The sequence below is a fragment of the Tachysurus fulvidraco genome, chromosome 24 (genome assembly GCF_022655615.1).
Source record: "Tachysurus fulvidraco isolate hzauxx_2018 chromosome 24, HZAU_PFXX_2.0, whole genome shotgun sequence".
NCBI classification, from domain to species: domain Eukaryota; kingdom Metazoa; phylum Chordata; class Actinopteri; order Siluriformes; family Bagridae; genus Tachysurus; species Tachysurus fulvidraco.
The window spans coordinates 3,994,253-4,008,170 of NC_062541.1; the positions used below are offsets into that span (position 1 = coordinate 3,994,253).

The 13,918-nt window shown below is 37.2% G+C and overlaps 2 protein-coding genes across 3 annotated transcripts in view; one reads left to right on the forward strand and one right to left on the reverse strand.

The window, feature by feature from the left end:
* Window positions 1–6,536, forward strand: part of LOC113637266 — a 45,421-nt gene extending 38,885 nt beyond the window's left edge. Inside the window, exons 29-35 of the mRNA XM_047808241.1 lie at window positions 1,070–1,243; window positions 1,774–1,947; window positions 2,185–2,358; window positions 3,461–3,634; window positions 4,701–4,874; window positions 5,480–5,635; window positions 5,819–6,536. Coding sequence (XP_047664197.1) covers window positions 1,070–1,243; window positions 1,774–1,947; window positions 2,185–2,358; window positions 3,461–3,634; window positions 4,701–4,874; window positions 5,480–5,635; window positions 5,819–5,825 — 1,033 coding nt within the window. The 3' untranslated portion in view covers window positions 5,826–6,536. The remainder of the gene's footprint in view (window positions 1–1,069; window positions 1,244–1,773; window positions 1,948–2,184; window positions 2,359–3,460; window positions 3,635–4,700; window positions 4,875–5,479; window positions 5,636–5,818) is intronic.
* A 2,766-nt stretch (window positions 6,537–9,302) lies between these two features.
* Window positions 9,303–13,207, reverse strand: trim35-13 (tripartite motif containing 35-13). 2 transcript variants are annotated; one of them, XM_047807654.1, is made up of 6 exons: window positions 12,657–13,207; window positions 11,788–11,883; window positions 11,341–11,571; window positions 11,169–11,191; window positions 10,929–11,047; window positions 9,303–9,994 (listed from the first exon to the last, which is right to left on the reverse strand). In XM_047807654.1, exons 1-6 carry the CDS (start codon window positions 13,050–13,052, stop codon window positions 9,456–9,458), a joined length of 1,404 nt encoding a protein of 467 aa, XP_047663610.1. In that variant the 5' UTR covers window positions 13,053–13,207; the 3' UTR covers window positions 9,303–9,455. The 2 variants fall into 2 exon arrangements, with proteins under 2 accessions (XP_047663610.1, XP_047663611.1); XM_047807655.1 differs by lacking the exon at window positions 12,657–13,207 and adding an exon at window positions 12,119–12,166.
* Between the last annotated feature and the right edge of the window lie 711 nt (window positions 13,208–13,918).

Consider the following 13,918-nt stretch of genomic DNA (forward strand, 5'->3'; position numbering starts at 1 on the left):
CAAAACATATTAGTGGAAATTTATCATAGAAACAAACTAGATTCATGAAAACCTCATAAACAGTTTTTGATGCTTATCAGGCTGGAAAAGATTACACAATCAACTGTAAAGAGTTTGACCATCAAAGATCACTCCAAGAGCAAGATGTGTAATATTCCACATGGTCACAAAGGAACCAAGAGTAACTTCTAAACAACTAAAGGCCTCTCTTTATGAACTCTCTGAATTCTGAATGACAGTAGGACATTCTAAAGGAAAATGTCACATATTCTGGACTGAGACTCAAGAGAACGTGGGTCATGAAGCAAGACATTCAACTCTAGCATACAAGTTGTTTTACCAAAAACTGTATAAAGAGGAATAAAGGTGACATTTTGGAATGTCCAAGTGAAAGTCATGAACTTGTCAGGTGTGGCAGGCGAGGACCCAAATACAAGACACAGATCAGATTTCAAATTAAGAGTCTTTAATGCGAGCTGGATTAAAGATGGGGATGAACAGTTTGATATTACAGAAAGTCCAAAAACAAAGGCTGTTCTGTACTGAGGAATGGGTTAAAATTCTTCCAAGCCAATGTGCAGGACAGATCAACAGTTGTAGGAATTGTTTAGTTACAGTTGTTACTGCACAAGAGGATCACATCAGATACTGAAAGTAAAGCTTTCCACTTTTACCACTCACAGATATGAAATATTAGATCATTTATCTCAAATAATAAATAACTGTATAATATTTTTGTCTCATTTGTTTAATTGGGTTCAGTTTGTCTAGTTTTGGGACTTCTGATGATGTTTTAGGTCAAACTTATGCAAAAATAAAGAAAAAAGTTTCACAAACTTTCATGGTTTACTCTATCTGTCTGTTTGTCTGTACTTTAGCTGTATTTTTATTGGTGCTATACAGTTTATACAACACGGATAGACTCACACTCGATTATGGACTATGATGTCATCACTACACGTGTTAAATCATAATTAAAGACTGCAGTGACTCTGTAATGAAAGAGTTCCTGCTGAACTGATCTGTGTCCTGAACTGAGAGAGTGACGTGTGTCATTGTCTCTCTGCAGGTTGTGTAATTGTTGTGTCTCAGATGAAGGCTGTGCTGCTCTGACTTCAGCTCTGAGATCAAACCCCTCACACCTGAGAGAACTTAATCTGTCTGAGAATAACCTTGGAGACTTTGGAATAAAGAGTCTCACTGCTGTACTTGAGAATCCTCATTGTAACCTGGAGACACTGAGGTAAGATCGTCTCTCTGAGGGTCACATGACCTGATCCTTAGTAAGACACATTCTGTAATAGTTTAACTGCACAATGATTAATCAAATTCATTATCTGGGATTCACAGCACCAGTATGGTTGCCAGGTTTACATCATAATGTGCTAGTTTTGGAAGGTTCATGTGGTAAAAACAATTTGTAGAGTTTTTTTGGCTGATTTTTAAAGAAATATGATATTTTGCTGTAAAAAAAAAAAAAAGGAATTAGAATTAATTCAAACCAATTTCTAAATTTTCCAGCAAATGGAACAGAAGTCCAGAAAGGCCATAAGATTATTTGTTGTTGTTGTTGTTGTTGTTGTTGTTGTTGAGTGGTTTCATTTTATTTTCCCCAAAATTTGTCTGTCTGACTGTCTGTCTGTTTGTCTGTGTATTTAGCTGTATTTTTATCTGTGCTATACAATTTATACAACTAAGAAATATTCATGCTTATTCGTGACTGTGATGTCATCACTACAAGTGTTAAATAATGATTAAAGTTTGTTTGTGTAGGTTGTGTAATTGTGGTGTCTCAGATGAAGGCTGTGCTGCACTGAATTCAGCTCTGACATCAAACCCTTCACACCTGAGAGAACTGGATCTATCTGGGAACAACCTCAGAGATTCAGGAGTGAAGAGTCTCTCTGCTGTATTGGAGAATCCTCATTGTAAACTGGAGAAACTGAGGTAAGTTCATTTATCTTAGAGCCACGACCTGCTCCTCAGTAAAAAAATAAAAAAAATAAAAAAAAATTATATGACAAAAATGTAAATATCAGATGTTGTTTTGAACTGTGATGTCATCATTACAAGTCTTAAATAGTGATTTAAAGACTGCAGTGACTCGTTCATGAAAAAGTTCCTGCTGAACTGATCTGTGTCCTGAACTGAGAGAGTAAAGAGTGTGTCATTGTCTCTCTGCAGGTTGTCTTATTGTCTTGTCACAGCTGAAGGCTGTGCTGCTCTGACTTCCACTCTGAGATTACAACCCTCACACCTAAGAGAACTGGATCTGTCAAAGAATAATATTGGAGACTCAGAAGTAAAGAGTCTCTCTGCTGTACTGGAGAATCCTGACTGTAAACTGGAGACACTGAGGTAAGATCGTCTCTCTGGGAGTCACATGACCTGCTCCAATAGTTTCACTGCACACTGATTAATCTAATTCCTTATTATCTGGGAGTACCTGGGAATCACAGAACCAGTACAGTTGACAGGTTTACATCATAGTGTGCTAGTTTTAATAGGTTGGTCGTGTAAACGCTACAATTTTTGTGCCGTTTTATTTATTTATTTTATGTAAGATTTTGCTGCAAAGCAAATAATTAGGATTAAATCCAAACCATTTTCTAAAATTCTTGCAAAATTTCTTTTTTTTTTTTTTTTTTTTTTTAAATCTTAGACCTAACAAATTTGGTTTTATAGCAACTTATATAATGATAACTTTTTTTTCTCATGAAGTTAAAATGAACTGAATCTTTAGAGAACATGGGTCATGAAGCAAGGCACCGACCCCAAGCACGCAAGTCATTTTACGAGGAATAAAAGTTGTGAACTTAATGTAATAAATGTTGTAGAAGGACCTAAAGGACGTGGTTCATGTGAGGAAACCCACTAACATCCCAGATGCTGTTCTGTACTGAGGAATGGGTTCAAATTTCTCCAAGCCGATGTGCAGGACTGATCAACAGTTACAGGAAATGTTTAGTTACAGTTATTGCTGCATAAGAGGATCACAGAATACTGAAAGCAAAGTTTCACATACTTTTACCACTCATTTTCCTCAAATACTAAACAAACTTATAATGTTTAGGTCATATTTATGCAAAAAATATAGAAAAGGGTTCACAAACTTTCAAGCTTCACTCTGCCTGTCAGTCTGTGAATTAAGCTGTATTTTTATTGGTGTTGTACAATTTATACACGAAAGATGCATTTGCATTAATTACTGATTTTGTTTTTAAAAAAAAAACAAACAAAAAAACACAGAAATAATTTACTTGATTTAATTGTGTACATTCTGTGATCTACCTGAATTAACTGAGTTGCATTTACAAAAAAATGGCACAAGTGTTCTTACTAAGAACAGGATGATTCTCTAAAAGTGATGAAGAATCTGAGGAAACTGATCTAGGAGGCTGACAAGAGCAATTGGAGCAATTGTTCTTTATTCTCTCTGTCCTGAACTGTCTCTCTGCAGGTTGTGTAACTGTAAAATCACAGATGAAGGCTGTGCTGCACTGACTTCAGCTCTGAGATCAAACCCCTCACATCTGAAAGAACTGGATCTGTCTGAGAATAAACTCAGAGACTCAGGAATAAAAAGTCTCTCTGCTGTACTGGAGAATCCTCTTTGTGAACTGAAGACACTGAGGTAAGATCTCCCTGAGAGTCACATGACCTGATCCTCAGTAAGACACATTCTCTAATAGTGAGAATGAAGCAGAGGTTTTAGGATCAGCATCAAATATCTCGAGGAGGAAAATAATTTAATTTCAGAACACATGGTGTATTTTTCCTGATCTGATCACAGTATTTATGTATTCAGTGTGTGCAGTAGTATAAACAGGTCAGGGAAGTGTTTCTGAAAATCATCATTGTTTAATAATAGAGTTAGCATCACTTTTGAACACCAGCTACAGTGATCTTAAATTTGGAATGCTTTTAGAAAACACATTTAGCATTTGCTACGTAATTTCAATCATGTCTTTTTTTTATCCCAGATTCTTCTTATTGTGAGAGAGATTAATATTTACGTTGGCTTTTATACACCAATCTAACATTTACATATTTATAAACAACTCTGTTCAACTCCCGAACCTAAAACCCCAAACTCTATCCAGTCTGTTCTAATTTTTGATTCCATGTTAGTAAAAGAATTAGAAGTCTATAAATCAAAGTTGTAATAGACTGAGCTTATAGATCCCAGTATTTGTCCAGTGTTTGCTCAGGATCCTTGAGTTTTCAATCTATTCCCATGTGTAAAATAGAGAAGGCTGTGCAAAGTCAGAAAACCAGAAAGTGTCAAATACATTTTGTCCACGAATAAATTAGAAGAACCTTTCATATTGCTTATGTCCATTTCCTGAGTCAAAATCTTCTCCTAACCCTAGTGGCCCAGTGTAATTGTCGTCATCATGATTACATTTAAAACTTCTATGAAGGGTTTCATCTTAGTTATTAACAAACACAAAAACCTGCACGTGAAAAGAAACGACGTTTCTTTAGTTTTTACAGTCAAACAGAATATATTTCTCAGTCTCTCTCTCACACACGGACACAGACACACACACAAACTTTTTTCCCCACATTATTCTTGATAAAGATTCTGTATTTCCCAGTAATTAAAGACTGTAGTGACTCTTTGATAAAGTTCCTGCTGAACTGATCTGTCTGTTTTGAACTGAGAGAGTGAAGTGTGTGTCATTGTCTCTCTGCAGGTTGTGTATTTGTGAAATCTCAGAAGAAGGCTGTGCTGCTCTGACTTCCGCTCTGAGATCAAACCCCTCACACCTGAGAGAACTGGATCTGTCTAGGAATAAACTCAGAGACTCAGGAGTGAGGAGTCTCTCTGCTGTACTGAAGAATCCTGACTGTAAACTGGAGACACTGAGGTAAGATCATCTCTGAAGATTGCAACCGAAGAAGTGTCTTTAAGTTCAGTATCAATTATTCTGAGGAAAATCATTTCATTTCAATGCATTTTTAATATTTCCCCCAAATTCCTAATCTGATCACAATGTCTATGGAATAACATAAGCCAAGCAGTGTTGAGTTTCCCAGAATCCCAGCACAAAGATCATATTTTAATTTTAGAGTAAATAAACTGTCATAGATAACCATGTAAACTTAGCCATGATTGTTCTTGTAAATTAGATTAAATTGAATGTAAAACAGACACACACACACACACACACACACACACACACACACACACACACACACACACACACACACACACACACACACACACTTTATATAACTTCAATTATGATAAAGTTGTATATAGATGTTAAACTAAACATTTCTGACACAGTCTTTTTTTTTTTTGTAATCGTGTGTTTATGTTGATCATCTGTAATGTTTCAAGTGTCTTCCTGATATGCCCGAGTGACACTCACACACAAACTCCACAGTATATTCCAGATATAAAAGTGCAGTAACCCATCCATAAGATATAAACTGAGAGAGTGAAGATTGTGTCATTGTCTCTCTGCAGGTTGCGTAATTGTGAAATCTCAGATGAAGGCTGTGCTGCTCTGATTTCCGCTCTGAGCTCAAACCCTTCACACCTGAGAGAACTGGATCTGGCTGTGAATGACGTCAAAGACTCAGTAGTGAATCAGCTCTTCAGTCTTAAACTACAGAACCTGAAGTAATTTACAAGTATTTCAAATAAACAAAAAGTCAAATTCACAGTATATAGACACAGTAATGGTTTATGTTTAACAATAACAATAATGGTTGCAATAACTTGGTCCTATTTCTTTAAACATCAGTAACTGATTTTAAACTGGTTCATATTTAGTGAGTTATTTTTGGTGTTTTCTGCTTTAAGGTTGTGAAGAAGTTATGTGGACTGGCAGTTTTTCTCGGATCTCATCAATAAGGAGTTTCCACCTACAGTGCTGTGGCTCACTCAGTGTGGGTTTTGTTTTCATCTCCATTCTGTATAAAATCTACAGGTGTGTGTGTGCGTGTGTGTGCGTGTGTGTGCGTGTGTGCGTGTGTGTGTGTGTGTGTGTGTGTGTGTGTGTGTGTGTGTGTGTGTGTGTGTGTGTGTGTGTGTGTGTGTGTGTGTGTGTGTGTGAAAATTCCAAGAAAATCAGCAGGTTCTGGAAAAACTCCAACCAGCTCACCTGGAAGCAAAAACCATGACAATTTAAGTCACAGAGCTCAGACTTTTTCTGTATGTATTTATACATTGTGCTGCTTGGCTGTTTATGAGCTGGTATACAAGTATTCCTAATAATGTGGACAGTGGGTGTATATACTGTATGTGAACTACTAGATTAAAAAATAGGCAAACTTTCTGACACAGAATTTGTTTACTACACACACACACACACACACACACACACACACACACACACACACACACACACACACACGCTTTCATAAACATCACATGCTATTCTCTTCTGCCTAATTGAATTGACACACAAAAATATCTAAACATTAAAAACCGAAAGTGAAATGTTTATACATGAAGAAAATAGCTGTATGCAGAGAAAAGAATATTTTCATCGTCAGTTTATTATTACAGAGAAAATGGAAATGGCTTCTATAACATAATAAATATGTATTAAATTCAAATGAATTAAAATATTAAACTTTATTAATATTTACAAAAATATTTTCATGAAAAGGTAATTAAACTCTTTCATACATTGTTTTCAAATAAATGGCTTAATTCTTATTATAAATTACATCTTTCTAATATAAGGATTACAGCACTGCCTATTGGTATATAGATTACACCATATTATTCTCTCTTCATCTGAATACATTTTAAAAAATATATTTTACTCTCCTGCTGTGTCCAGTGATAGAAAATACTCTGATGAGCAGTGTGATGAATTTGGGTAAAGTTGTATGTGTTATTATGCTGCTGATTGATTGAATAAATGAAGACACTGGCGATTACAACAAACTGTTTTCACATGTTTTTTGTTTTAATAAATTTTAAATATTAGTGCTGTATTGGTATGTATTGTTATATCGATACACAAATATTAAAATCAGCTTTCTCTTCATCTTTAAGTTGCCTCTTGAGTTTGACATTTGTAAAGAGTATGATCAAATTAAATATGATCAAATAAAAATATTTTGGTGTCAGAGACTTCCTCTGTGAAATGTATCTTATATACTTAAAAAAATATTATTCTATACTTCTATACTTGTTTTAATTTTACATAATAATTTTAATAATAGTTTTTATAATAATAATAATAATAATAATAATATTAATAATAATAATAATAATAATAATAATAATAATAATAATAATAATAATAATAATAATAATAATAACAACAATACAGTTTCTTGTCATGTTTTCGTATATATATTGAGTCAAATAAGCCTAATAAATTTTAACATCAGTCTAATTATGAGCATTGACAAAAAAATAAAAAATAAAAAAAAATAAATGACAGGAGGCAGACCGGCTACAAACACTAATGTGACCCTGTGTGTTTATGGAGCCTTATACCTAGTTCTTTAAACATTATTGACCTAAGAGTAATTCGGAGCATGTAAAAATGGAGAAGATCTTGCATGATTAGGCCACATGACAGAGAAGCCAGAGATCTGATTCGAATAATGAAGCTCCTGAGATTTGAAGATGCTCAAACAAACGAGAAAACATAAAAGGCATCCATCGTTGTTTATTTCTTACAAACATCCAACTGAAATCTACATGAAGCTCTTCTCATGAATCAAAACTCGCCTGCATATTCAGTAACACATGGACAATTCTACTGAGAAAGTCTCAGTCTTTAATGAACATCGCAAGCTCATTGCTGATTGCTTACAGTCAGTCTGGAAGTGTCTCGGTTCACAAGTAACTGAGTTTATTGACCTGTGAGCTAACCTGAGATCAACCCACAATCTTATAAACATAAACCTTTTATGGACTTTTCTTATTTCACATGTGTTGTTAATTAAAACAACCATTATAATTACAGCTTCCTTAATCCTTAATCATCACCACACAGTGAGAAGCCACCTTTCAAAAAATGTTGAGGAGCATTTTTCACATTTATTTTAAGGTAAGTTTTTTAAGGTAAGACCACTAAATATTCACAAATAACCTGCCTGATCTGTCTCGACTTCTTACTATACACTTAAACACAAACGATCTAGATGAAATGACTAATAGCATAGGCACTATCTTCACTAGCACATTATACATTGTTACCCCCCATCAGATTAAAGAAGGTTAGAGACAAATCACCATGGTACATGGTGCTGGACATACTGTCCTTGAATAAACAGTCACTAAAAGATGCTAGGCCTGGGAACCTGAGCAAACTCATAGAAATTAGCCCAAACTATACCAGGTTTTTATTTAGCACTGTGGCTAGATTAACAAAAAACAGAGATCTGAACACACTATCACTTCCATCACAGTTCAGAAGTGAGGACTTTATGAGATTCTCCACTGATAAAACAGAAAGTACAGTATTAGGAACAAGATTTTTGTTCAACCCCTGACAGCATCTCATGACCCGGTCTCACCAAAAGCTCTACACTCACAACTACAGTGCTTTATAAATATAGGACAGGAAGAGCTAGATAAACTTATTACTACAGCTACAACAACATCGTGTGTGTTAGATCCCATTCCAACTAAATTACTGAAAGAAGTGTTACATACAGCTGGTGAGCCTCTTCTTAATAATATTAACTCCTCATTATCTATAGGTCCGTTATCTTTTGGTTGATCTACTCATGTTACAGTAATTAAGTACCTTTTTTGAGTATTTGTACTTTTATGAGTATATTTTTACGTTTGTAATTAAGTACAAATTAAGCCAAGTAATTTGATTCAATTTAAATTAATATCTCAAACACTGAGCGGCATTTTGGTAGCCAATAAAAATATCTCATCTTAACGGACCAATGAAAAGCCTCGTATTTGAACCGAAAATCAAATCTTCTGCCGCTGCAGATTTACCTGAGCTGACCGTGATCGTACAGTAAAGAGGTTACTGAATGAAGGTTTGGGACACACAGAGATTCAAAGACAACAACGATGATGAATGAAAAGAATGTAGAAATGTTGACGACACAGAGGAGGATGAGTGTCCATAGCCACACCTGTACAAGCTGTTCACCTTTAAAGGTGCTGATGCCCTGTAATAGCGTGCCGAATAGCCCGAGTAATAGCAAGTTATTACTGTTTACAAAGTTTCATAAGTGTTTTTAGTGTCTTTAATATGTGTTTTATTGTCTGGATCTTGTCTGATTCAGCAGTTACTGATATTCTCTAAATATCACCAGCTAAAAAGTACCTAGTACTCTGAGTAGCTTTTATGAAGATTTGTACTTTTCCTAAAGAACTTTTTTAACACCAGTGATTATCATTACAGCAATGTAACAGTACGATTTTTCAGTTCTCTTTCCACCACTTTTTTTTTACTTTTCTTTTGTTACTTTTCCATGTCAATAAATTCGAGAGTTAGTGGGGTCTAGTGACCCACTTTAACATACACACTCATTGGGAGTACTTTGAGCGGATGCTCCTTACAGGCACTGCAGAAGTAAGGAAACACTCGTGGTGAGATGATGTCTGTGAACGTGTAGAGTGGCGTCCTCTCTCTCGGATCATAGAACGTCACCTTCGACCTGTCCATATCCAGCACCACCCTCACCACATCCGGCTGACTGCTCATGGTAAGCGATGACCACGGTGCTGAGCAAGCCTTGTACTCACCGTTCCGCAAGCGTATAGTCCAGAACCCCTCTGCGGGGGTCAGTACGTTCTTGCCCTTCCTCTTCACCGATTCACTGGCTACTCCAATCACCCAGTAGGTGTTGTTTTTGACTTCTACATCCCAGCTGTGTTTGCCCGAGCGGAAGCCCTCAGCTCCCAGCATCTCTGCACTGACATCGAAGCGCTCTGGATTGTCTGGGAGCTTGAAGATCTGGGAGCAGCACTGAAGTGTTGTTAGGTCCTCTGACAGCTGGAAACAGCTTGCTGCTGTGTTCGGGTCCAGTGTCACAGGAGCTGCACGTGTAAAAGGTTTCAAATTCATAAAAAGCTGGGTTTGGCCATTGTGCTTCAAGTCCCTCACTTATTTTTCATAGTCTTGACATCAAATTATTCAAACAGATTAACTTAAATTCAACATAGACATTCATGTTAATATTTTTATTAGCAGCAATTTTTATTAGTCTTAGTGAGATTTGTGGATTATCGTGAAGTTGCTGCATTGTCTGGTCAATTAGGCATCTTCAAAACTGTTAGGGAAATTCTGTTATTGCTTTTAAAAGTGGTGTTTAATAGGAGAAAATATTTAACAGATCATAAGCATAAGCATAAATCTATTATCTGTATCACTTATGCTACACACGGTTTGCAGGGAATCTGGGGTCTATTCCAGGGGAATCAGGGCAAAAGGTGGTTGGACACCATGGGTGGGGTACCAACAAATTACAGGGCACAATCACTCACACAGGGGGGGCAGGGTGGCTTAGTGGTTAGCATGTTTGCCTCACACCTCCAGGATTGGGGATTCGATTCCCGCCTCCGCCTTGTGTCTGTGGAGTTTGCATGTTCTCCCCGTGCCTCGGGGGTTTCCTCCGGGTACTCCGGTTTCCTCCCCTGGTACAAAGACATGCATGTTAGGTTGATTGGCATCTCTGGAAAATTGTCCGTAGTGTGTGAGTGTGTGAGTGAATGAGAGAGTGTGTGTGCGCCCTGCGATGGGTTGGCACTCCATCCAGGGTGTATCCTGCCTCGTTGCCCGTTGACGCCTGAGATAGGCACAGGCTCCCCGTGACCCAAGAAGTTCAGATAAGAGGCAGAAAATGAATTAATGAATGAATCACTCACACACACACCATTCACATGCTATGGGCAATTCATCAATCATGCAAAATATAAATATATCCAAAATATAAACCAATATCTATAACTGCTATATACCCCGTATACTTACTATACTGGATGATATTCTTCATCTTCTCCCAGATGTTAAATTTTAAAGAGCCTAAATGTTTGGCTATGTCAACCAAAGACCCTGATATCATCTGTGGTTCTTGGGGTATCTGCCAAGTTCTGCACATAGTGGTGATAATATCACTTGATGAATGAGGGAGAGTTGAATATCAGTATATCATATGTATCTTTGACTTTGTGGAATGTCAAGAGAGCAAGAACAGTCTGAAGCTTAACATACCTCTTTATGGTTTCCTTGTAATTCTAGAAAGGAATAAAAAATACCTTACCAAAAACTACTGCATGGTCTTATAAAAACCTTTAAGGATAAGGTAAAAAAAAAAAAAGAAATCTATAAACAAGGCTACTGGGTAATATAGAAACCTCACAATCGATTTCATAAATGATTTTACCTGGAGGAAAGGGATATCCTGAGAGCTCATCTCCTTTTCGATGTACCTGATGGTGTTTGTGAGGGATGTGATTTCATTTTCCATCTCTTCGATCTTTACCATTATGGTCTCACTCTTCTCCGCCTCCTCTTTCTTCAGTTCAGAGAGTCTGGCGGCTTCTTCTTCTCGAAGGAACTGGTGCAGCGCTTCAAACTCCTCTCTGATCTGCTTCTCTGCATGTTCAGCCTGTCTCTATAATAGCAATAGCACACAATGTTTCATTATTGAAGAAATACCAATTTTCCTAACCATTATTGGCCCACCATTTATCAGTCGAGTTCTGAGCAAATGTTTTCGTAATCGAAAAAGAACATAAAATGCACAGACATTAAGCTATAGGTGATTTTCTTCGTAGTAATGTGTGTACTTCCATTGCTAGCCAAATAGGTTCAGATGGTAAGAAAGTACCTTGATGTGCTCTGCCGTTAGATCAAACGTGGATTTAATATTCCTGGACAACTTCAGCTTGTCCTGCAGTGGCTTTAAAGCAGTCTTCAGTTCAGCCTGAAATAGAATGGAAAAATATTCAGATTTGGATTTCAAGATTATGAAGTTTTAAATAGCTATCATTTTTTAGCCATCAGGGCATGTTTCTTTCCATATATTTTAAGCCAGTGGAGCATGAGGTTCACTCTTCCTGCTTGGGGAATCTCATAGCTGTCATAGCATTTGTATAAGGCAAGAAGACACGACTATGGTGATGCAAGCTCAGGCACTGCTGCCCCGGCATTACCCTCACCCTAGTCTTGAAGTCAAAGAAGTCAAGTAACATGCAGAGTGACAAACACTTGAGAAAGCACCAGGAATCCAGTTTCAGCTTTTTCAGGCGGCTCCCTGCCAGGGCCAATAAAAATACAGGGATATTATTAGTAGAGAATGAAGCCTGGTGAAGTCCCAGCAATATCAATTTCTGTGTAACCGAATCAAGCCAAATGTTACACTAATATCCTAATGGTTTTTCATAATAGCATGTCATATTAATCAGTCATTTGCATCTTTGCAATAATTTATCTGTCACTTGTCTGATCTGAAGAATAAAGGTGGAACCTATGGCTTCAAAACTAATCATAGAACTCACTCAAGAGTGAATTTCTCTTACTGTATTTAAACAGGTATGTTTTTGCTACAGTGAACAAGTGAACAAGACCGAGCTTGCATTTACATTCCCAGCCCAATAAATATTTCTTGAGTTGAAAGTTTATACCAGGAATACCTTTTTAACACCCATGAATCGTGATGCAGTCTAAGCTCTTACTTATTTTTTCCTCTAAACATACCTTACAATCTTGCGAAGCCTCTTCCAAACAGTATAATCTGTGCCCTTTGTGGTTTCCCGAATCTTTGCATTCAACACATGTAGGCTGTAGATCTTCCAGACAGAATAAGGTCAGAGATTCACCATGTTCCTTGCAGGCAAAGGGGTTACTCTTGCGCTGTTCTTTCAGATAACCTTCACAGGTCTTCTTGAGCATTGTGTTCACTATGAGTTCCCCCATGGACGAAGGCTGGCAGCAGAGTGGACATTCGCAGGCTTCTCCACCTCCACCCCAGCTTTTCTCCAGGCAGGGTCTACAGAATCTATGTTTGCAGAAAAGCACAACAGGCTCTTGGAAAATCTTCCCGCATAATGGGCAGGAGAGGTCATCTCTGACCTTAGAGTGCCTGGTGGTCATTGTGTCTTTGAGAGCCCAGCATTTATGGTGAGGTTCATATAGGGTTACTGTGCTCCAACCACACCTCCTAGGGTCTCTACCTCATCATGTCTCATGCATTTGGAGTCCTAGGAATTTGACTTCCGATTTGGCTCTTGATACGTGTCACCCAGACCTACATATTCGCTGGATCTTCAGAAGGGGATAATGTAAACGAGTTGCGTGTAAACATCAGAGTGAAACCAAAGTAGCTGGAGGGGATTCACTCGAAGGTGATTATTGACTTCGTCTTGTAGGATCGTCTGCGAAGAGTGTTTAAGGCACATGGCAACTGATTATATACACCACATTAGCAAGTGAATTACAATATGAGACGAGTGGTTTGGATAAATATAGACAGCATATGCTGGACCAGATAAGCTTGAGCCTTGAACTAAACCATGTTCTAAAGTAGTAACGAGCTACAATCTTCAAAATTTCCGTTCTCATTCTAAGCACTACAGTAGCAAGCTAAAAGAACAAGTTATAATGATTTATAGTCCCATGATCCAGAGTCACCCAAAAAAGGTTCACTTTGACTGAAGGTTTCTTTGTCTTGTCGTCACAGGGAGTTGGTCCTCACCACTGTCACCTCTGGCTTGTTCATTAGTGACTTTCTGTTTTCCGACAAATGACAAAATTTGAACTGAATTAAATGAAACATCAACAATTTTTACCCCAAAAAATGTTTTGAAACTTGCAGTCTGAACAGAGCATCCATTCAAAGTTCTGCAAAGCATGTGCCTTGAATCCTACCACCATGAAGGTTGTAAGGATTTGTGTAGATCTGTATCTTTTGTACATAGTTTCATTTGTCCTGTTTTGTGTTAGCACATTATCTAGTCTGG

Coding starts and splice junctions, on each gene's coding strand:
- trim35-13 (XM_047807654.1), bottom strand. CDS start 13,052: ATGACCACCAGGCACTCTAAGGTCAGAGATGACCTCTCCTGCCCATTA. Junction 11,884..12,656: donor AGGCTTCGCAAGATTGTAAG/GTATGTTTAGAG, acceptor ATTCTATTTCAG/GCTGAACTGAAGACTGCTTT. Junction 11,048..11,168: donor TACAAGGAAACCATAAAGAG/GTATGTTAAGCT, acceptor CACTATGTGCAG/AACTTGGCAGATACCCCAAG.